The sequence below is a fragment of the Megalops cyprinoides genome, chromosome 21 (genome assembly GCF_013368585.1).
Source record: "Megalops cyprinoides isolate fMegCyp1 chromosome 21, fMegCyp1.pri, whole genome shotgun sequence".
NCBI classification, from domain to species: domain Eukaryota; kingdom Metazoa; phylum Chordata; class Actinopteri; order Elopiformes; family Megalopidae; genus Megalops; species Megalops cyprinoides.
Window position 1 is genome coordinate 6,382,559 of NC_050603.1, and position 22,437 is coordinate 6,404,995.

At 43.2% G+C, this 22,437-nt stretch overlaps 1 protein-coding gene across 1 annotated transcript in view; it reads right to left on the reverse strand.

Moving 5' to 3' along the window:
- Positions 1-22,437, reverse strand: part of csmd2 (CUB and Sushi multiple domains 2) — a 275,160-nt gene that overhangs the window by 167,505 nt on the left and 85,218 nt on the right. The window contains exons 4-5 of the mRNA XM_036555086.1: positions 20,558-20,752; positions 13,031-13,238 (exon numbers count right to left, since the gene is read on the reverse strand). Coding sequence (XP_036410979.1) covers positions 13,031-13,238; positions 20,558-20,752 — 403 coding nt within the window. The remainder of the gene's footprint in view (positions 1-13,030; positions 13,239-20,557; positions 20,753-22,437) is intronic.

The window sequence follows — 22,437 nt, forward strand, 5'->3', positions numbered from 1 at the left end:
CCAATATGCGCATGTATATTTCCTCTTACACGGATGAGAAGACTGCCGAAGAACAACGCAACCGCAGCACACAGGAAACAGCAGGTCGTGAAACAGGCTGCATCACTCAATTTTCAAGCTTTGGTCGTCAAAGCACAATCAGAGGGGAAACATCTTCTGCAATTGACAAACCCTGAACTGGAAGAGCCCTACATCTGTCCAAGAAAGACAAGCAGTACTTCAGGATAATATCTTGGATGAAAAGTGAGAAGATGCGCATTGAACTGATGACAGAACTGGCAGAAGGCTCAGATGTCATTGTCCATCCATCAGCTGTACGAAGGTCACTCTTGACAGACTTAAAGGATGTTCCGCACTAAGAGGAGCTGTTAAAAAAGCTCTGCGAGACTAAAATGCTAAAATATGCACAGTCTCCGGGCAGCTTCCTCATGCATCAGAATATAAGAATACAGAACGTCTAAGGCTTTTGTGTCAAAGTGTCAAGTGTCAAAATGTGTCAGAATTCACAAATCTGCAATGATTTGCAATTCATTTTGAAGCTTCATGCATAAGTTGTAGAAATGATTTAAATGGGACTAAATGATGGAATTCTCGTAATCATATGCATAACACTATGTATGAAAGCTAAAACAATTTATAGTACATATTTGTAACACATGGGATATTTTCACAAAGGTGGTGTACATACTCAGTTTTGATTGCTTAATGTTGCAGGTCCGTACTAGAGTCTAGGCAGGCCTAATTGTGTTGTTGCAAAAAAAAATCATATTCTTTTTCATTCGGTTCACAATGCTCACACACAAAATTCCACACAGCCTCATGAGTTCTCAGGCAATGTGAGCTTGCTTAACGGTGTATCTCCCTCAATAACGTGTGTGTGCTTATATAACACACATCATGTCTAGCCTGCTTAAGAGCTGTATGGATCTTGAGACAGGAAGCTCGAGATTAATCCGACTGATCAAACAAGAGTGTGCTGCACGCAGAACCCAGCATTAAGAATGAGAAAGGGACGGAGAATAGCTTGTCAGATAGCAGTGAGAACTTGGTAACAGAGTTCCTTATAAAACTACAGTCTGATCTACAGCAACTGCGGAGCCAAGAGACAATGAGCCAGCGTTCTGTCAACTGCTGGCCTGTCAAAAACATACACAAAAAAATTTTCATACTTTGTTTTTCTATATATATATTTTTTCTGTCACCCTCTTAGACCCTGTTTCCAGAGGTGAACAGAGAGAGGCACAGAGCCTACAGCGTGTACAAAGAGAAGACAGAAAAATAAATAAATCAAGACATGTTCTAAAAAGCCATAAAGCCTTATATTTCTCATAAGACCCATTTCAGATCTATCTTCCATTTTGAATCCCACCCCATCAACATACCGCTCTACTTCCTCCCTCCCACTAACAGGAAATCGGTGATTGCGCAGTCATTCTTTTTGATGGACAGGCCAACTGTGGGGAAAACCATCTTCGATACAGCCAAACATGGTCTACATCTGCACTGCCTCTTTGTGGATTGGTCCAGCTTTTGGGGAGAACGTGTCTGGCTTTCACATTAAAACAGCTCTGATTTAAACTCTTGCAGTTTAAGTTTAAAGCATTGGAGCAAATGTTAGCTTCCATGTAGTAGCAAAAGAGCGTGAGCACCATACTGTAACTGAGTGTCATTACTTAATCCTATACAGAGATTAGGTTTCCTGGGCTTTTTTGGGCACAGGTTGGTTGAATTTACTACATGCTATTTCTGCATTGCATATTACACCATGCATACTGTAAAAAATGAAACTCATGATAATTTGGAATCCACATTTATCTGACAAAACTACCGGCACAAGCTGAGTGCCAGCCATATTGAAAAACAATGAAATATTAATTTAATGCTTTGCTGGCGGCTGAGGGTAGTCATTTCCATGCCGTGACCCCTGGATCGCTCACGGCCCAACCTGCATGTGGGACAGCAGCCCAACCCTCTGAGGTGACTGTAATTACCTCCTCCACACCAGTGAGGTCATCCCTGCTCCACGCCCCTCGGATGATAAAGCTCACCACATGCGCGTTACGCAGTTTGCTTATTTAGGCTGAGAATAACATCTGGCCATCAGTATGAGAAGAGAGCGCTGAACTCAGAATGAAAAGATAAAAATGTAAACTGCAAGTCAGCCAGGATGAGGCTGAAATGTGTGTTTGTGTGTGTGTGTGTGTGTGTGTGTGTGTGTGTGTGTGTGTGTGTGTGTGTGATTGTGTGCATATATCAGTTTGCTTTTGCAACTTTGCAGTACATATTTAATTGTTACTTTTATTCCCACACCTACCATTATGTTTCAGTTTTTGAAATGAGTTATGACGTGTCAAAAATAAACCAAAGTGAGGTGATTTCCTCATGGAAATTTCATGAAACAAGCATCTTTGCTTCCTCTCTGTGTTTTCTACGAAAGACTGTACAGTATAAAACGCTATAAAATGCAAAAACATTGACGCGTGGGTTTTTAAGGACTGCCACTTATGTTAATCGATTTTGGAATAGCACGTTCTCATTAGACAATTAAGCCAGACAATCCGCGCTCAGACATTTTATGGCCTCACAATAATAACAAAAAAAAACGGAGGGAAAAAAAAAAGCCACTCGCGACTGCAGCTCGCTACGTGCCTGGCTTTTCAATTCGCCAATAAATCGCCACAGACAACTTATTTAGATCACTGCTTCACTCCTCCACAGATCAAAACTGCCTTTTATCCCATTGGCTCGTAATGCATATTGCCTCATACCCGCTCTGGCCCAGCCAATTTCAAAACTTCCCCCTCCTTTCGCCACATAGCTGGAGCCAAAATGCGACTGTAAGAAAGGACACTGTCACCTCCTTTGCTCATCAGAATGAAGGAAAGCAATGTGCTCTCCTTCAGCCAACCAGCCACTGACCAGGTAAGTATTGTCCAACAAAGAGACAAGCATGCACACACACACACACGCGCACAATATCCCCTTCCATTCCTAGTGTCTTATGGCATGAAGTGCGTGGACCAATGACAGATGCTGAGGCTTGTACGGTTACAGTACATCCTTGTCATTGAGCAGACTCTCTTACCCAGATCGACTTACACAGGTTACAGTTTTACATGTTATCCAGTCATACAGCTGGGTATTTATGGAGGCAACTCTGTGGTAAGCGGCTTGCCCAAGGGCACAGCAGCAGGGTCCCAGCTGGGAATTGAACCAGCAACCTTTGGTTATGAGCCCTGTTCTTTACCACTGTGCTCCACTGCATGATCCAGGAAGGCAGTTCCTGTGTTCAGTTGGACTTGAACATCTCTGTCTCTGGTGGCGGTAAACAAGCAGAGCAAGAATTCAAAGCTGGCAGGCGTCTGTGTTTTGAAATTTCCTGCCAGCCATTTTCTCACACAGAGGTGCTGTGGAGAGATATCTGAAAGGGTGGAATCAAACAACCAGTCCTGAGCTCGCCCTTTGAGCGAGTTGAATGCGTGTGCAATGGGGCGTGGACCACCTCGTAGCTGGTTGCCGCATACTTCCGCGGGCTTTGGGGCTTATCGCCAGCTATTCAGAGAATCTATCCGCTATGCTAATGTTCCCTTACAACCCCTTGCTCGCTCTCTCCCTCTCTATCTCTCTCAGCACAGAGTTTACAAGAATTCTTTTTTCCTGTGCACTGTTCAAACTCTGGTGAACTTGGCTGGTTGAACGCTGTCACAATAACGTTCCCAGTGGAAAGCCGATAATGCCCTGTGCTGTCATCTCAGGATCGACTTTAATGCCTTCAGTTTTTACATCATGGCCATGCGTTAGTTCAACTGCAAAGTATAACATACAATCTTTGTTAAGGTCTGTAGAATGACAGACAATGAAAAGACATAAGATATTCTTGCAGTTTTATTTGAGGCCTGGCATTCTTGCCTCAGTTTCCTCAAAGACAGGGAGACTCAACAGGACATTCTGTTTTGAAGAGGGACCAATTTCTTTTCTTTTCTCACCCCTTCAAAACATCCAGCTTGAGACAATTCAATCAATTCTAGGACTGTAGTTGCACAGTGGTACACAGGAGAGACAAGCCCTCCAGTGTCACAAAACACTACCTAGAGTGGCAAACATGCCTATTATTTGACAACAACAGTCAAGTGGAAAAGGACACTACAACAGTACATCTAGAGGTTCACCAATGTATGTGGTCTATAGTAAATCAGAAAAGTTATCACTAATGGAATTTTACCTAAATTTGTCCTTACGGACTTATAAACGTCTATTATTTGCCTTTGATACTAGTCCTGAAGAGGGAAAGTCAGAAAAAAATGCACATATACCAGTGTAGTTACACTTTAATTTAGTAATAACAAATGTAACTGTGTATAATTACACGTTAACTACTGTAATAGCTATTTACTAAGTGTTAGTTACAGTATAACTATGTCCATAACTATGCAACTTAATGTAAACTGTAACCTAAAACTCGCAAGGAAATAATTCTGCAGCAAAACATGAAAAAGCAACATGTATTATGGGGGCATTGGTGGAGATATTTGCAAAACGGACCCATGTGCCCACGGAGATACCACCTAACCTGAGTCCATTATTTTATTTGGCTCTTAAAGTCATTTCAGATCACATTTCCCTGGAAAATGAAGCTCTTGTCAGCTAAACCATGCAATTAGAAGCAACAATTTCCACAATTAGGTTGAGTCGCCTTCAGTGAAATCGCTTCTGACAAGTCACTTCAGTCAGAGACTTCTGAGTGTGTCAGAGATTATAGTTCACACAGTTTCTTGAATCAAAGATGATGTGGTCTGCGGGGCACAGAGCATAATATCACACAATTATAAATTCTGGTGGAATGGTTATTAAAATGTACCCAAAACCCATATAGTTGCAATGTAGACATACAGTAACATTCAGTAAGTAACATTCAGTTTTAAGCAGATGTAAGATCCATTAATGCCCAATAACAAACTACATACTCAGCCATGATACAGTCTGTCACAATCTCAGAATGAGGAACACATCAGTACAATATTCCTGTCTTCATCTCTGCCATTAAAATAAGAGTCTGTCTGCCTCTGCGTATGCATACACAAAACATGGTTTAACGATGGAAGATGCAAGCAGTCGGTCAAATGTGGCTTTGTGTGGATACACACATGGCATTCGCACAGCAATGCTTAACCTTCAGGTGAACCATAATCCACAGTTGAACGAATGGTTCCGGAATATTCGGTTGCGAGCTGTCAGCACATTTTTACCCATGTACATGATGCAGACGCACACTCTAAATCAACCAGGACAAAACACACAGAAATCCAAAAGCTGCCTCCTGACCCCGGACCTGGGCGAGGGGTTCTATGTTTTTTTTTTGTTGTTGCGGAATCAGTGCTGACATAAGCACAATCAGACTCGTTCTCTCATGTGACGTAAGATCCTGCTTACTGCACAGGCTGTCTATCAGCACCGACATCCGATCGTTAAGAGTGTGTCTCTCTGTCACTCTCCTTCTCTCTGATGCTCTCTCATTCTCTCAGTTTAATTCAATTCACATTGGCTTTATTGGCATGAATAGCATTCTCTGTTCCCGCCAAAGTAGTCTACATAGTTTTTATACAATTATACAGTAAACAGTATGTACAATGGGCTCAACATCCAATAGTCAACTGTTCACCCACCTATTAGCGAATCAGCTGGATTGGTTTCCAGCTCTGTTCAGAATGCAGCTGTAGGAGTAACAGTGTCAGTGGCGCTAGCAGTATTTGTTGCTTTTTCCTACTCAAGCCAAACAAAGAATATCAATACCACTGCTTCTAGCTTTCATATTTATGTGAAAAATCCTCTCCTCATTTATTTCACCACGGGCAAATTATGACATCTCATAAAGCCATAAAAGAATTCCAGTAATAACACCGCCTTGGTTCGAGCACCCAGTCCTGCGCGATAGCCCCCGTCCCACTCCGCTTTCATCTGGCTACTTAGAAGTCGATGAAACACAATAGGGAGAATGTCTGCAAGAAAGAGATGGATTTGTTCTGTGTCTCCTCACACCACCGGCCTAGCCGTATATTGTAGTGTACGGTGAACAGCCAGCACGCTGCTCTCGGGCTTAAGAGCTGCTCTCGGTAACGCTTTGATGAAATGCATGACAATGCTGTAACGTGCAAGCTAGGCACTGTTCCCTTAAGCTACCATCAATCAACAACTGATACACACACCCACCTCGAATCAAAGTCTCCAAAAGCCACCATGCAGTTTCGTATAGCTGGACCACGGGGTTTTTTTTTTCCACTTGAAATCATATCGGTGCGTCTCAATGACTGTTTCTTGATTGGCAGCATGTCACAGAGTAGGGACTAGCTAAGCTTTGATTGTGTTTACGTGCTTATTTTTATTTATTTATTTTTTTTAATCTGAAAGAGAACATTTGAGCTTTGACTGTAAACTGCTGACCGTTAACATTTAACATTTACAATTATTTCTGATCTTTCACACATGGATTGATTGCATTCTTTGCAGCTCATGGACTTCAAAGTAATTCACACTCTGGGGACTTTATTTTTCTTCCATTCTTTAATTTTAATTTCATTGCGATGACAACTTCACAGATTTTCAGTCACCAGATCCCTAATGCACACGCATTTTTAATTAAACATGTAATTTAATTAGTTGCATTTTGAATAGTATGCTATAGTTTTACTTTATTTTAAGAAAAAGGGAGTACATAAGTATTTTGACAGAGCTGGTTATTATAATGGCCTCAGTGGTTAGGGCATTGATATTGAAAGTAAGATGAGACCTATGGCATGGACCAGTCTTTGATGATCCGGTGCCCACAGCTGCAGAACAAACTGAATTTTGTTCTACTGCAGACAGGGGTGATTATATTAGCAGGGGCCTCCTAATCTCGATGAGCAGAAATCTAAGGGGGGGCAACATAACAAGGATGGCAAACGAAGACAGCAGTGTTGGTTTCTTTAGAAGTGTACTTAGCATGTGAGAGGAAGCATTCCGATAATGTCCGCCTGGCTAGCTAATTAACTAGCTAGTAGTGGGAGCAAAACACCACTGATTTAGCTTTAGGCTTTAGCTGTAATGTTATTTTGCTGGTTATCTCAGCAGTTAGCTGGACTCTTTTAGCTAACAATATGTGATGTTGCTAGCATTACCAAGCAGATGTGTGTATCAGAGGGTTAAAACAGTTAAAACATAGCCTGATTAGCTCTCTAACAATTTACCTCTGATGAATTTATTTTCAAGTGCTTTCAAGTCCTTTTGGTTCATTAGAGAATGCTTTGGGAATTTTAGATTGACAGCTTATCAGGACAATCACTGGTTTACTGAGATTAATGTGAATTATCAATGCGTTATTATAAAAAATTGATAGCTAATAACACAATAACTTAATTTTTGTAGACTGGATGAAAAGGAGACATATGTCGCTTTGGAGACATAACAGGAATGAAAAATATTGTTAGTCTGTGTGTTTAAATAGAAGTGCTCATTGAATTAAATGTGTCTGATCTGCGAATATGAATTTAAGATCAACTGAATGAAACAACAATTGTGGTGTATCACAACTGTACAATTCTGGTATTTATTTATGATTATTAATATTTTCAATGCAATAAATTATTTTGGCTGATGAAAAATCCAATTGTGTATATATATATATATATATATATACATATATGTATGTATATATATATATATTATGTTCCTTGTTGCTGTCATCGCTGGGTAGTCCCTTAATGGGATTGATTTGTGTTATCGTGTTATGTGCCCCTATAGATGGGTGTCCCCATTCAATAATGCCCTGTCTGAAGATGCTAATGCTGTCTGAAGAGGTAGTCTGTTCCCACCACATTCAGCGGCCTTTCTAACTGAACTAACCCACGATCACGAGGACCAGCACCGACAGGCAGGATTATAACCAGCATTCCCGAGCAGCTCCTGTCCAATTAGACCTGACAGCCACCACTGCCTGCCCTTCCTGCTGAGCCTCCCTCCTCATAAACACACCCTCTCAATGCCGGGGTCAACGTCTCCCGGCACGCCCTCTTGACGGTATGCTAAACGGCTCGCAGGGGACACTCCGCTAAGTCCGCCACAGGCGACTCGCGGCACCGGCCTCTCGGCGAGCTAATGCGGCCGCCCCTCAGGGGAGCCAGGGTCACACACAGGACCTGCAATCAAATTAACACGCAGGGGGGGAAAAAGGACCGACTGGCACTGCTTCTGTGAAGGAGGCGACGGGGGCGCCTGCGATCTGCGCCCGGCAGGAACACCGTGGCGAAGGAGCGCTCAGCCGAGCAGCTACCTGGGAGGATGAAAATTGTTTCTGTCCTCATTTCTGCCCGCGTGTTTGTTCAGCAGATATATCAGGCCGAACGCCATTAGCCGTTGCCGGGTGCCGGGGAGGGCTTGCGAGAGCCATTTACAAGATTGAAGTGGCCCATTCCGGCGCCAAACAACGCGGTGTGTCCTAAACAATGTGCGGAATCAATTCTGACAGCTTTCATAGTGCGCACCAGTGGTAGTCATTTTTCTAACACGGAGGCAGCGATCGCAGGAATGCCATCGCTGTTAGCGGGGCACCTGTGGAACAACAAGAACAACCGCCGAGGGGCCAATTACATCAAAACTGAAAAATACAAATGGCATCCACACAGGCAGAGAGGGCTTCGCTTTTCTGTAAAAAAAAAAAAAAAGCTTTCTTATTTATCAGCAGGATTCATTCAAGTGTCTAAGGTTAAGATGTCTTTATAGGCATAGGGAACCAGAATGCATTCCAAAGTAAAGTAATAGCTTGCAATGCATGCCAATGCAAATACAATATTTGCTAAATATGTAATACATGCACATACACTTCATATATATTATATACTTATATTCAATTTTTTTCCAATATAATTTGGCATATTGATATACATGCACACATATTCAGAAAAATGTATATGTTACAATCTGAAAGTTGATACATTTTTTTTGTCTCAACACAACTCTTAAATGTAAAAGAGCAAAATAAAAAATCCCTCCAGTCCTCGAAGTGAAACTATACATGAATGAGCGAATCTGGTTTGGGCTTGGGGATAATATAATGGCGTAAGTTGGGTGGACACTAGGCTGCCAGAGATTCACAAAATTTACAGCATTATTAATTCTTGCTGTATTCAGTTGATCTGTTTTTTTTTTTTCATTTTCATTAAGGGGGTGGGGGATAGAGTCATTATAAATAAGACTAAAACTAATCTTAAACTTTGTGTCTTACGAGGCTTTTGAATAATAATGCAACAATGCATAGCTGTAATAACGGCAAAAAAACATCACTGTAACGCTGTTATTTAATCAGTTCCCTCGTCCATGCTAAAGAACAGCAGCTGACTGCTCTATATCACCCCCTGTGGCAGTTATGCGGTAGTGCAGTACTTGTGTGGTCCTGTATTCATGTTAATCAACAGACACTTCTTCAGTGTTGAGGGCTGTAGGGAGGCAGTCTGGGAGAACATGGAGGGCAGAGAAAAGAGTGTGTGCAACAGATATGGTCACAGTCTGCCTGATACACACAGTCTGCTTACTCTTACTCTCTGAAAAAAGGTGGGTAACAAAGGGGTTGAAGAGCTTGCAAAGTCAGTGAGTGTGTGTGTGTGTGTGTGTGTGTGTGTGTGTGTGTGTGTGTGTGCGTGTGCGTGTGTGTGTATGTTTTCATTTGTGTCTGCGTGTGTTCACTGGCATTTGTGTGTCTTGTGTCTGTTCGCATTCACCCATGCGCATGTGTGTTCTTGTATGCTAATTTGTATTTACATGTATCGTATGTGTCTGCATCTGAGTATTTGTGCTCATTAGCATTTGTGTGCATGGTGTGGGTGTTTGTGTGTGTGTGTGTGTGTCTGCATGTGTGCACGTGTGTATGTGTGTGTGAGACCCCTGTTTCCCCAGAAAAAAGGCCTCAGAACATGGTGTTCAGTTTGGCACTAAATCACTCAGCGCTCGCTCCACATTTAATAAAGAATTGGGACCTGGGAGGGGGGAGCTGGGGGGTTTGCCTGGTGCCGGCTGCTGCATCCTCATATTTGCAAAACATCATGCTTACTCCAGTGAATATTCTGTTACAGACACGAATAAAAACTTTTTTTTTTCAGTTTTCTGGCTTTAAAGGCCTTTAGGAAAAAGGTGAGACGGAAGATTTTAGAAGGCTGAGATTTGATCCACTGCATACATTTTAGGTTGTGGTAGTTTTTTTTTTTTCCCAATCTATACATGTGTATTATTATTTAACATATTGTGTTGTCAATATTAATATATAAACATGCTACATCAATAATCACTTTACCGACAGTAAAAGATGGAATGTTATAGCTTGCAAATCACTAACCAGTGACAATCTTTAACAACTTTATTATTTGTTTGGGTGTCAATCAAGAAAGACAATGTCAATTTCAATCGAGTTATGTCAAGTTATGGGATTTAAATCAAGTGAATCATCAGAGCAATCTTTTTCTCTCAACTTTCTTTTCCATTTTGCAGTGGCTTTCTTGAACAACATCCGCAATATCTGCATGCTGATGATGTAAAAACTGGTTGATCTGTGCAGATGCTCTGCAGTTTGAATGCTCATGAAAATGCATAGATTAACTCGATTTAGCTTGCTCGCTGGCCTCCACTGCAGTTTTCCCCTCGTAGCTTGTGCTTTTTGAAGCTAAAGGTATTGTCATTGTAAGGATTCACAACAAAACTCTGTTATCATGTAAATGTGATAACTTAAAGTGAACTAAAATGACACTTCTACATGAAATGCAATTAAGAGAATGAGAATTACCCACCAGTGGGTGCATATTTTTCAGCTAATTGACACGCTTTGTGAATCAAGTGTTCAACAACAAACAAACAAGGGCAACAGCTAGTTTAAAGTTAAAATATCAGACCATCTATTTCAAGTTCACAAGTGGAACTATTGGAATTAAACTGCTAATTGTTGACTCACAGAAGATTAACCATGAATACTGTGGAAGGCAAACACTGGTCCTTGCCATACGCTTTTCCATTCAAAAGCTGTAGCACAAACAGCATTATTTACTGAAATGGCAATTAATGTGGAACTTACCCTGACGACAAGACAGGCTTATTAGCTATCCCTCCATTGTTTCTTCTTAGCGTTTGAAGTGATCTTAGTAAAGCTCCACATTGTGGGAGGCTGAGGGAAAGATCTCTGTATCCAATTCATGTTCCACAATACATGCTAAACATCGGAAGTCTCGGTGCATGGTTTTGCATGTAAATTGGATAAGACCACTGAATCATTGGCTATGAAATACAACAGTAATGACAGCAATCACACAGTCAGCTTTGTCCATGGAAGGGCGGGGTTTGTGTAGAGATCCAGAGGCAGCGAGGGGGGCGGGGGGGGATCGACCCCAGCCCTGTGAGACACGTGACCGCTTCATACCATTTCCTGGTCACCGCTTCCTCCTTTGGAGATGCAATCCATTTCTCTAATACTTTCACTAAGATCATATACATGTGTACCACTTGAGATGAAGCATAAGCAAACAGTATTCTTTTGCAAATGGTCCCAGTTAACAAAATATAAAATGTAAAATGCCTCGGGTGGCCAATCAAAGACTAGCCAGAAACCTTTGTGTTTTATTTTAAGAAAATGACTTCAAAGGAGCACATCAATCCAGCATGCTGCGATCAAAAGTAACAATGCAGTAAAGAGTCTTCAAATGTGTTAATCTGTTAGTTTGTCATACCTGTAACTAAGTCCAGGTGTCTGTTTCAACTGCACTGATTAAAATACATGCATAAAAAGACCTCACCTTCAGACTGACACTGACGAGGGGCAGACTTAGATGACAGACATAGGCCTCTGTTCTACCTAATCACAATGTGCTTTGCCCTTAACCTTGAGTGACACATTTAAAGCAAGTGCTATGCTTTTTTTTTCTCTCATAGTTCTTTTTCACTCACATTATTAACAGCTGAACTCACGATGATGACATCCAAGGACCAAAAAAGCAACACTTTAAGTCCGTAATTCAGTATTAAGGATGGTGCTTTTTGTGGTATTGTTATACTGAATGGCCGACTGTGTCAGACTGGGAACCACATAAATGAACACAAAAGACCGAAGATTCTGAGACCCTCAGCACCGCTGCCAAAGAGAGCTGATTCACACCAAGCGGATCTGTCTGCATCGTTTTTCACCAACACACACCAGAGATGCTCCCCGCACCGGCTCTACCCTCCTGCTCGGACATCCAAGCCAAATTACTGAGAGAGCTCCACGGCACCAGAGGGACCAGAACTCACACACAGCTCAGAATTCATTCACCACCCCTGAACCAATCTCCCTGGCGTTCCCACGGGCGTACACCCCTTCCACACCTCAATCATTGTCTTATTCTCCATCGCGGCTATCACTCCCTCCCTGAGTTTCGATACACGGAGTTTCCCCTTGGAAAGGGGAGGGCCGCCTCTGTACAGGAACAGGCTGAAGTTTGATTTCTGTTCTTCCTTCCCATGCACCTCGGCTTCCACATCCACTCAGCTCAGCCCGTACTTGTCCAACACCGCTGATTGCTACAGCATCAGGCTAAGCCTGGCCACTCGCTATAAGGTCACAGCAGGTCTCAGCTCTTAGTCTCAAGCTGCTTTCATTTCCTGTGTCCTCACAGGCTCTCTGTTCACTCTGTTCATAGTTGAATCTTGATCTGATTTCAAGCATGTTGCTGTTTCTTAATAACATTTTCCAACGAAAGCACCAAGGTCTCTTGGGTGGTTAAGGTTATTTACAAGACCTCCAGCAGAGAAGTCACTGCATCCCTGCAGGAGAAGGTTTTAGGCCACCCAAAAAAGGAGGATGTAGAGCAACCCGGAATCAGAGACCGCCCTGAACAAAAAGCTGCACTCATTTTCAACACATTCCTAAACTGCATGCCTCGCATCACTTACAGCACAGCATAAACCCCGAGATGGCTGCAGCCTAGACCCTGTTTTCAGAGCCCCGTCGCCCAGCAAAGGAGTCCCCCGGCCAGGTACTTACCACTGCGAGGACCCCTCTGTGCCGCTGATCTCCAGGACATCGTAGTCGTCCTCCAGCTGGAAGTCGGAGAAGACCAGGGCGATGGTGTCCCCGGGCTCAGCCAGGACTGTCCAGGTGCAGTCTGCGTTGTTGTTGTAGTCCTGGGGGTAGTTTGGGCTGGTGATGACACCGCTCTGTCCCCTTAGAGTGCCTCCACACCCATCGTCCGCTGTGGGGGATACACACACACACACGCACACACACACACACGCACACACGCACACACGCACACACGCACGCACACACGCACACGCACACACGCACACACACGCACACACGCGCACACACACACGCGCACACACACACGCACACACACACACATGCACACACACACACACACGCAAAAGTGGGCATTACAACAGTCACACTTTCACAGGAAAAGAATAAATAAACATAAAGCTGACGTGAGGCTTCTGTGTTTAAAGTCATAAAGCAGGCACTTGCAGGGAAAACCACGCTGACAATATTACAATATAATAACACTCTGAAAGGAAAGGAAATAACACTTAGACGACACAGCTAAAGGCGCTGTGAGGGAGGATAATGCAATTTAATAGGATGGGGGTGTTCTAAATATCTAAATAGCCATTTCTGGTTTCATATTTGCGTTGACAATAATCTATTTCGTCTTGGCATCTTCTGTGGAAGTCAATTAAAAAGGAATACATAATTAAGAGTTACAGCGATAATTGAGCACCTCTGCGTTTAGTCTATATCAGTAGAGTGGGACCTCCACTACCTTGACCTTGATAATTGGCTGTTTCTTGATGAGGGAAACTGCATGATCATTCAAAGGAAGGCAAAATGAAAGGACATGCCCTAGCGTTTCTTTTCACAAACCCTTAAGACATGCAAGAGGTCAAGTCTTCTGACAGGACAGTTAGCAATAATTCAATTCATTACACAGATCATGAAATACTAAAGTAGATAAAGCCTTTGACTGTTCCGAGGTTTTTCACTGTGACTTTTTTATCCCTTTATAATGAGACTTCCCACTATGCTGAATTTCTTTTCATGACATCCGAACAGCACTTTTCACAAAGAAAAGAAATAAATGCATAAATTTGGATAAAATTTGGTTAAAAAAAAGATCCCTGCTCCAGCCACACATACACACACACACACACACACACACACACACACAAACCTATCCCATTAAGGGCATCTAAAATCCTAATCACTCAGTGTTAACATGAATGCCGATTTAGCTTGTTGAGTTCATTGTTAACACATGTTCGGTTATATGCGGAATACTGTCATGAATCATAGCTGATAAATAATACGACTTAAAGCAATGTTATGGTTATTGTTACTGTTAAGGTAGATCGTTGTTAGGCTCTAAATTGAAACAGTATGATGCAATTATTTTTCAGTGATCTTCAATTACTGTTAAAAGATTATACATTTCAGCTGCTTCTATCCCTATTTAAATTTATGGTTGTAAGTTTTCAGCTCACTCCTTTCCCTTTAAAGCCATTCTCACCAGTGATCAGTATCTATGCCTTTCAAGTTTTAGCATTTACACGCACTTCATCAAGGGAGCCGAGCTTGAGTTAGCTACTTCGCACCATTCTTAAACAGGTGTCATGAAACAGAATAAGCCTCATTTGGATTATCGCATTTGATAGAGGCAGACACCGCCTGGCTTTGTTAAACTGGCTTTATGAATTAGCTCCCTTCCTTTATCTGTCTTTTTAGCATGCCTCTCACAATGTCACAAAGATACCTGCATGACTGCATCCAAATGTTTACTTCTGATAAAACAGGGCATCTCTTGTATCACTTAATACCAAAGGCCACATAATAAATTGAGTACATATTGTACAAGCAGATTTAGTTTAATAGATCTGATTTGCAATTTCCTTGTCGTTATGAAAAAGGGAAAATGAACGAATGAATGACATATGGAGTTATGAAAAGTGCCATTATGAAATGGAAGAAAAGGCATTGTGAAAACTATCACGATGAAAAACACATCACCATAAAATAAGATTGTATTTATTGGTTGACTGAATGACTGATTGATTGACTTCTTTCTTTCACATTTTATTGAATTACCACTTGTGGCGTCAAAATCTAACGTGTTTTCTTACGTATCTGTATTTCAGTGGTTTATGTATTTCATTATTTACTTGATTTGGACAGGTTTGGGTCTCTGTAAAGTTCCTCTGAGCTGTGTGTTCAGATAGCACAGACCACCCTGACTTCCTGTCTTTCCACATGTCATTCAGGACTGAGTCACCACCAGGCCATGCCAGGGAAGCCTCAGAGGGGATTGGAGGGGATGGAGAGGAGACTCGGACCAGGAAGAGCCCTGGGACTCGTGGGTGCCACCATGCCGCCAGGCCGGAAGATGGGTCGGGGAGTACACATGGAGATGGCAAGAGTGGGGAAAAAAAAGCAGGCTCCATTAAGCGGTGATGTGCCCACTTCCTAGCTGTTAACTTATTGTACAGTATCTGTTCATATTTATTTTTATATACCTCATTCAGTCCATCCTTACACCATTCCATATATGTGTCCTGCACTACACCTGTTGTTTGTTGTACCACTACTATTGGATGGCATTTGTTGTCGTCACCTTAAAAATCATTGAATGGATGCGCTCCTTGTACATGCAAAAGCATACTTGGCCAATAAAGTCTGATTCTGATTCCTCCCCTGCCCAGAGACCGGCTGGCATGATCTGACAAACTGGCACGGCAAGACTAAAAAAAGATGCCCGTGCCTCTCATTTGTCTTCTCCTTTACAGCAAAGGGTTCTCAACCTCGCTCCGAGAGGGCCACTATCCAGATTACTTGACTCTAAGCCTCTTAAAACTGAAAAGGGGGGAGGGGGGGTGGGGGGAGTTCAAATGAAAATGAGATGAATGAGGTGGCTGAGGGTTCCGCTGGAGCTTTGAATAAGCAACTTTTAATTTCGACATGACATTTGGATCTTTTTCAGCGTGCCCAATAGTGCTTCAGTGCTCTTAATTGCATCATTAATGCAATAATCACAAGACTAAGTGCAAAAACTCAAGAAACCTTTTGCCCGTGAAACAATTCTGGGACCCTGATGAGCGAGCACTCTCAGCCTGTGAAGAGATCCCACCAGTTAAGTACCTGAGGCTCAAAAGATAAGATGGTTCTGGATGAATGTGTCTGCTATGTACATGAATAATGTGAAGAGGTGCCCCCTATTGGCTTTGTCCTCCCATTTCTGAAGACTAAATCCCCTCCATGGCCATCCCCATGACGACAGCTCCCGTGCAGCTTGGAATCATCCATGTGATGGATCCAGGTGTCTTCGCTGAAGCCTGATCTCCGGCATGGGCACCGTGGGATTCATTAGAAAGGTGCCTCGCTAGTCGGATGGTTTATTCTGAGGGACGCATGAGTGACGCCGGTGCCCGGTGCTCTGTCAATCATCCTGCTATAGGCAGCGGCGTCATTCCTCGGGGCCTCCCAAGACGATGGTGCGAGAGAGAGCCGGTGTGCAAGGGGGTGTTCAACCATCTCTATCCAGGAGCATTTCATCACTCACGGTTCTCAACTCCGTGTACCGTTTGTAAACCCCCCCAGAATACCCCCAACCCTCCCTGACTCTGTCAGCTGATCTCCTCAAAACACTCGGATTGGACAACTAGAAAATCTCCTCCCAATCACCATTATAATGAGAAAAAATGTGAAAGATTCAGCAGAGAGATATTTCTACACTTAATTCCAGAGCAAAATTCTTAAATATGAAGTGCTTATGCATATATAAGCACTTCATATACTAATTAACATATAATTTCAATCAAAACTGTTTTGTGACTAGATGTGTAGTCTTTTTTTTTCTCTTTTCTTCCTCTTCTCTCTGCCATCTTATTTTTCTGAGTTTTGAGTTCCGGGGTTGCCATGGCTACCGGGCAGACATCAGCGGCTGACCCAACAGCAGAGCGAAACAGATTGTCTGGGTGAACTGATCTAGTCAACTCCCCGGAGTTAATCCGTTTCTAATACCATCCCTCAGACACATCAATTTGAGAAATCTGTAATACTGCAGACAGGCATGCACTGAGCAATTGCCATTGACATTTAGGGATATCTATGAATGCCTGACATAAAAAAGCCATCTGGATTGTATATGCATTTTAATGCACATGTATTTTATGTGTATGTATATATGCATGCATGTATGTATGTATGTACGTATGTACGTATGTGTGTATGTGATATATAGAGACAGAGAATATACATGCATTTATAAATATTTCACACAGGATATGTGCTTCTTTGCTTCCTTTCAGCTTACTACATCTTCAACTCTAAAGAATGGTATTTACCAATAATCAACAGTCCTGGAGTGTTGATGTTACATAAATTGCAATCCTTATGACTGGTTTAGGAAACTACACTAACAAAAGCAAGTTCTGACATCGGCTGAGAAGCTGATGACTAATCCTTTGGTAAGGTCCATCAGTTGAATCGTACCTGCAAGCCATCCATCCACATAAATGGATAATGGTCCCTATATTATAGCCTTGTATCCTATACATTTAGCAAAGGATGTTATGTATGCCAAGCAGATACATAATGTAATAGTAATGGAGCAATGATAAAGAGGCTTGCCAGCCTATTCCCTTTTGCTAAGTATTATTTAGTATGCAGAGAGTTCATAGCTTTTGTTAGGCTCGCGTGATAGTTCAACATTCAACGCACTAAATCATACTTGTGAAACCTTTTATCACTAAAGTATTCCTTTTGGTTATGTCTTGACATATAATAGCACACAAACTGAAAAGTGATCCGTGTATATTTGTGCAAGCATTATATTTCCACTTTATCTACTTTGTGGCTCGAGGCTATTCAGGTTAGGTGCCAAAGGCTACAACAGTGCCCCATCAGGAATTCAAATCAGTGTCCTGGTTACAAGTCAATTTCCTAACTCACTATGCCACAGTGCCACCCACACAGACATCCACATGGATCACTTCCTGTGCATGATCCCACGATGCAACTGCCATTGTGCACGTTGTATGTGTTACTTGACAACAAAATGACAGGAAATACAATGACTCAAGAACTGGCAGTTCTCCTTTTCTGAACATTGCCTCACATGGACTGGAAAAAAAATAAAATAAAAAAAATAAAAGTGGCTTAAATGTTGTCACACACAGTGAAGGACCAGGCACCATAGGGGTTAGATTAATTGCCCCCCAACGTCATATTAATGAGTGACAAAGGAGGCCGGTGGCACGCGCATCCGCTCCCCGACCGGTCCCGAGCGGCTCCGGGACCGAGTCCAAGCGGCACGCTTTCTGGCCAGCGAGCGGACACACGTGGAGATGGCTGCGGCCCTCACTGGCTCCGTCCAAACGCCTCAAAAGGTACGAGCACAGAGTCTCCATGCATGCATCTCTCACCCGCGAGTAACACACGGGGTTACCATCGTTCTCTTTTCCCACATTTGCGGACACGGCCTTTCATCATACTGACGAAAGAGGGAAATGTCACACCGCGAAAGTAAAATACTGAGATTTTTTTTTTTTTTTAAACCCCAGAATTTACAGTTTGATATATGAACCCTCTTTTTTAAACTTAGGTAAATATATTCCAGAACATCCATCAGGGGTCGAGGGGAAGGAAAAAAAAATGCAATTTTATCTTAAAGCAGGAGAAAATGTGATCTTAAATTACGTGTAGGACAAGTGATGTAAATCAAAAACCAGCTATTGCAGCCGGAAGACAGAGTGTTGGAGAGAGTGACTGAGAGACAAAAAGGGAAGATAATCAGAGATAGAGAAAAACGGAGGGAGAGAGTGAGAGAGGGGGAGAAAGAAAGGGAGAGTGGAGGAAGGAGAGAGTATCAGATGGAGCACGACAAAGAGGGGGTGAGGGAGAGAGAAAAATAAGGAGAGAGAGAGAAAGGGAGTGAGGGAGAGAGTAACAGAGGGAGAAAGGGACAGCGTGAAAGAGTGAGATAGAAAGAGAGAGAGAGCTTTAAACCCATGCAGGATGCCTTTATGCCAGGCTGAGCTAAAAGCGAACATAGTGTTTGTGACCAATGGGGACGGCCCATTACTAAACCTAATAGCCTAAGAGGCAGAAGCTGCCAATCTATCCAAACAATCCGGGGGCCTGAGTTTGCAGTTTAACGTATGGGGGGAGCGGGTAATTGGAGTGACATTAACAATACGCATATGCATTATGAAATGGTGCTCAGGCGTGCATGCCAGCTTTCAGATAGTGCTCCAAGACTTCCATTAATTGAGATGGAAATTGCTGGTTTCAGAAACTGTTGACGTGTAATTTGTCACAACGAAAGTGGCATATTTATGTGTTTTATGCTATGCGAATATTTTATTTGCTTAATCATGTCGGGGGGGTTGGGGGCTAATGTAGAGGCGACATTTAGCCCATGGGAAGAGGTAGTGGAGGGGTGTGGGGGGGGGGGGGGGGGGGGGGATGAGAAGCAGAGAGGATGAAGAGAGAGAAAACGCTCTGTGTTTGTTCGTAGGCCTTTGTGGTGGGGATGGGCACCTTCCTGGCGCACTTTGCCCGGCCATGTGTGCCCGTACGCAGGCTTCCTGACTCCCAGCCCAGGCACAGATGGTCCTCTCTCGCGCCGGGCTGCTCGGTGCGCAACATGGCTTTAAACACACTGACAGAAAACGGCAGACACGAAAACGTTCAGAAAACTAAACCATCTAAGCATGGAGATCGGTCTGCGTATGTCTGTTTATCCCTCAGACATCGAGGGGGTAGTTAACTGACCATGACTGAACACTGTGACAATATTCTCAGCGTGCGTATTGATGCCGATCCTTGACTATGAGCGAACAAAATGTGAATAATATTTATAGTGCAGGGGTAAACCATGTAAAATGAAGGGAAAAGATGAGGAGGACTGCAACCCAGAATGTGTGTGTGTGTGTGTGTGTGTGTGTGTGTGTGGGAAGGAAGATAGCTTTTGATTTCCAACTCTTCTGAAGTCATGTTCTATCTCACCACAGATTGACCAACCTCAAAAAAAAAAAAAAAAAAAAAAACACTACCACATATGAAAGTCCATTATAAAAGCATGCCTGTCATCCCCATTGAAGTGCTTGAGACAAATGCAAGCAAAGCCTATGCCTGGCTATCACTTTGATGCAGGTCCCTTTCATCACCACAAAAAAAAGGACATGATCCTTCACTCCAGAGTCCAATCTTCAGCAGTGGGGCTCAACCCCCCCCCCCCCCATTGACAGGGACAGGTTTAGGGTGAAGTATCACCTCAGTGTTTAAATGGGGGAGGTGGGTGTAGATTAACAGTAAAGAGACAATTTAAAGGGAACACTCACATTGTTATCAGGCAGACCATATTACAACATTTAACTACATGGAACTGCATCTGGTGGAGCAGGCCTTAGGCACTCTAGTAAACCTCAAATTACCATTTCCCCTACGTCCCCTGTACCTGTGACTACTGTCCGTAAATGCTACATATTTTATCTTAATCTGGGGGGGGGGGGGTCTCACCTCGACAGTAGGGCAGGGGGAAGTCCCAGGCGGCGGTCCCCGAGGAGGTGGCCAGGCAGGACAGGATGGTGTGCCCCTCCAGCACGTACCCGGAGTTGCAGCTGTAGCGGATCTTGTCCCCGATGTTGAAGGTGGAGCCCTGCTGCAGGCCGTTCTGGAGCTGACCCGGGTTCCCGCAGGTGTAGCTGGGCAGGGCTGTGGGGGGGGGAGATGCACCAATGAGGAGACGGTAACAGGGGCGCTCGGGCGCCGCCCTCCGCCGCTTATTTCTGGAGAAAGGTCGCTGTGTAATTGATGCGGTCGCGTTGCAGAGTGTTCCGAATGTCACAGAGACGCAAAGGGCCACAAACCACAAATGTGTGCATGTGTATGTGTATGTCTCCGTGCATACACACAAATGTGTGTGTGTGTGTGCGTGTGTGTGTGTATGCATGTGTGTGTGTGTGCATGCACCCTTGTGTGTGGACAGCTGGGAAACCGCGAGAAACATCTCACAAGCAAGCCACTCCTGCTCTGTGGGCACAACCAATTAAGAAATGGTGCACTGAATGTTCATCTGTCAGCGGAGTTAACAGACCTGGCTGCTGACCTTTCCCTCTCACTGTAACATGGACCATCCACGTTAACATAGACACACACAGACAGGCATGCCCCAGGACTCAGGTGCCCTCCACCACAGTCCCTACATCCAGTTTGCCTGATATCATTTTATATTTTTGTGTTTCTGGAAGCATTAAAGTTCCATTCACTGCCTGTCCTTGGTGCAGCTGTAAATACCATTATTTATCATAGTTCTGACCAGTCATCCCCCACTGTACAAGAGCGGGGTTTGGGGAATTGTATAATCACTTGTGTGAGAAATCCTACAGGCAAATTCCCCTACCACCCTCATCACCACCAAAAATAGAGAAAGCCTCTCAGGGTTCTATTTGAGTTATATGCTGAATGCACAAAAAAGTCAAACACACTGACTCACTGTGTACTGACCACTGTTCTCTCCAAAATCAGAAACAAGTGTTTTTCTGAGTGCTAAAAGACCTGAGACAATTAAATAATAATGCAAAAAAACACGTCAGACTATTGTTTATCTGAGGAGTTTTCAGTCCCAGGTCCTGCACAGAAATGAAATGTTTTAAAGGTGCTGACAAAGGCTGGACTGTCCTAGACAAACTGTACATCCACAACTGTGAGCACTCTACACTGTGGGATACAGTTTAAATGCAATGTCCTTAACTTTCAATCACCAAATTACACAAGGTTTCCTTTTCCTCTCACTTATAACAACCCAGTGAGCTTAGTGATGACTGCAATTCAATATAGAAATTAAAAAAGAAAAAAAAAAAACTGAATATACTCCTTCCACAATGTCAATGCTGGTATTCAAACTGAAAAACACTGCAAAATGCTGCAGTATGATGGTAAGTGATGGTTAGAGAGGTACATGTTAAGCATCCCCTGGACACTGGCATTGTAAATGACCAGCTTTCATACAGGTCATCCACTGTTGACAGCCCACATTAGAGTGAATACTGGCGGTGTGCTAATGCGTGGTGCTCCAAAGTCATGCTTCTAATTATTCCCCAAACATGACCACGGCATTTCTGCCCTGGCGGTCCCTCGACCGGCAGCTCAACTCGTCAATCAAACGCGGAGCAAAAAAAGCAAAAAAAAAAAAAAAAACTCCCGCGCCTGGAGCCGATTTCCGCTGCGCGGAGAGCGCGGGAATTAAATCGTGTTATGACGAGCCCTGCCCTCCAAATCGGCCTCTGTGCCAGACGGAGTCATTTCGCATTTAATCGGCCCTGCCTTACATTTCGCTGTGACTGCCGAGGCCGTACCTACCTACAGTGACTGTCGCCACACATTAGCATACATAGCTA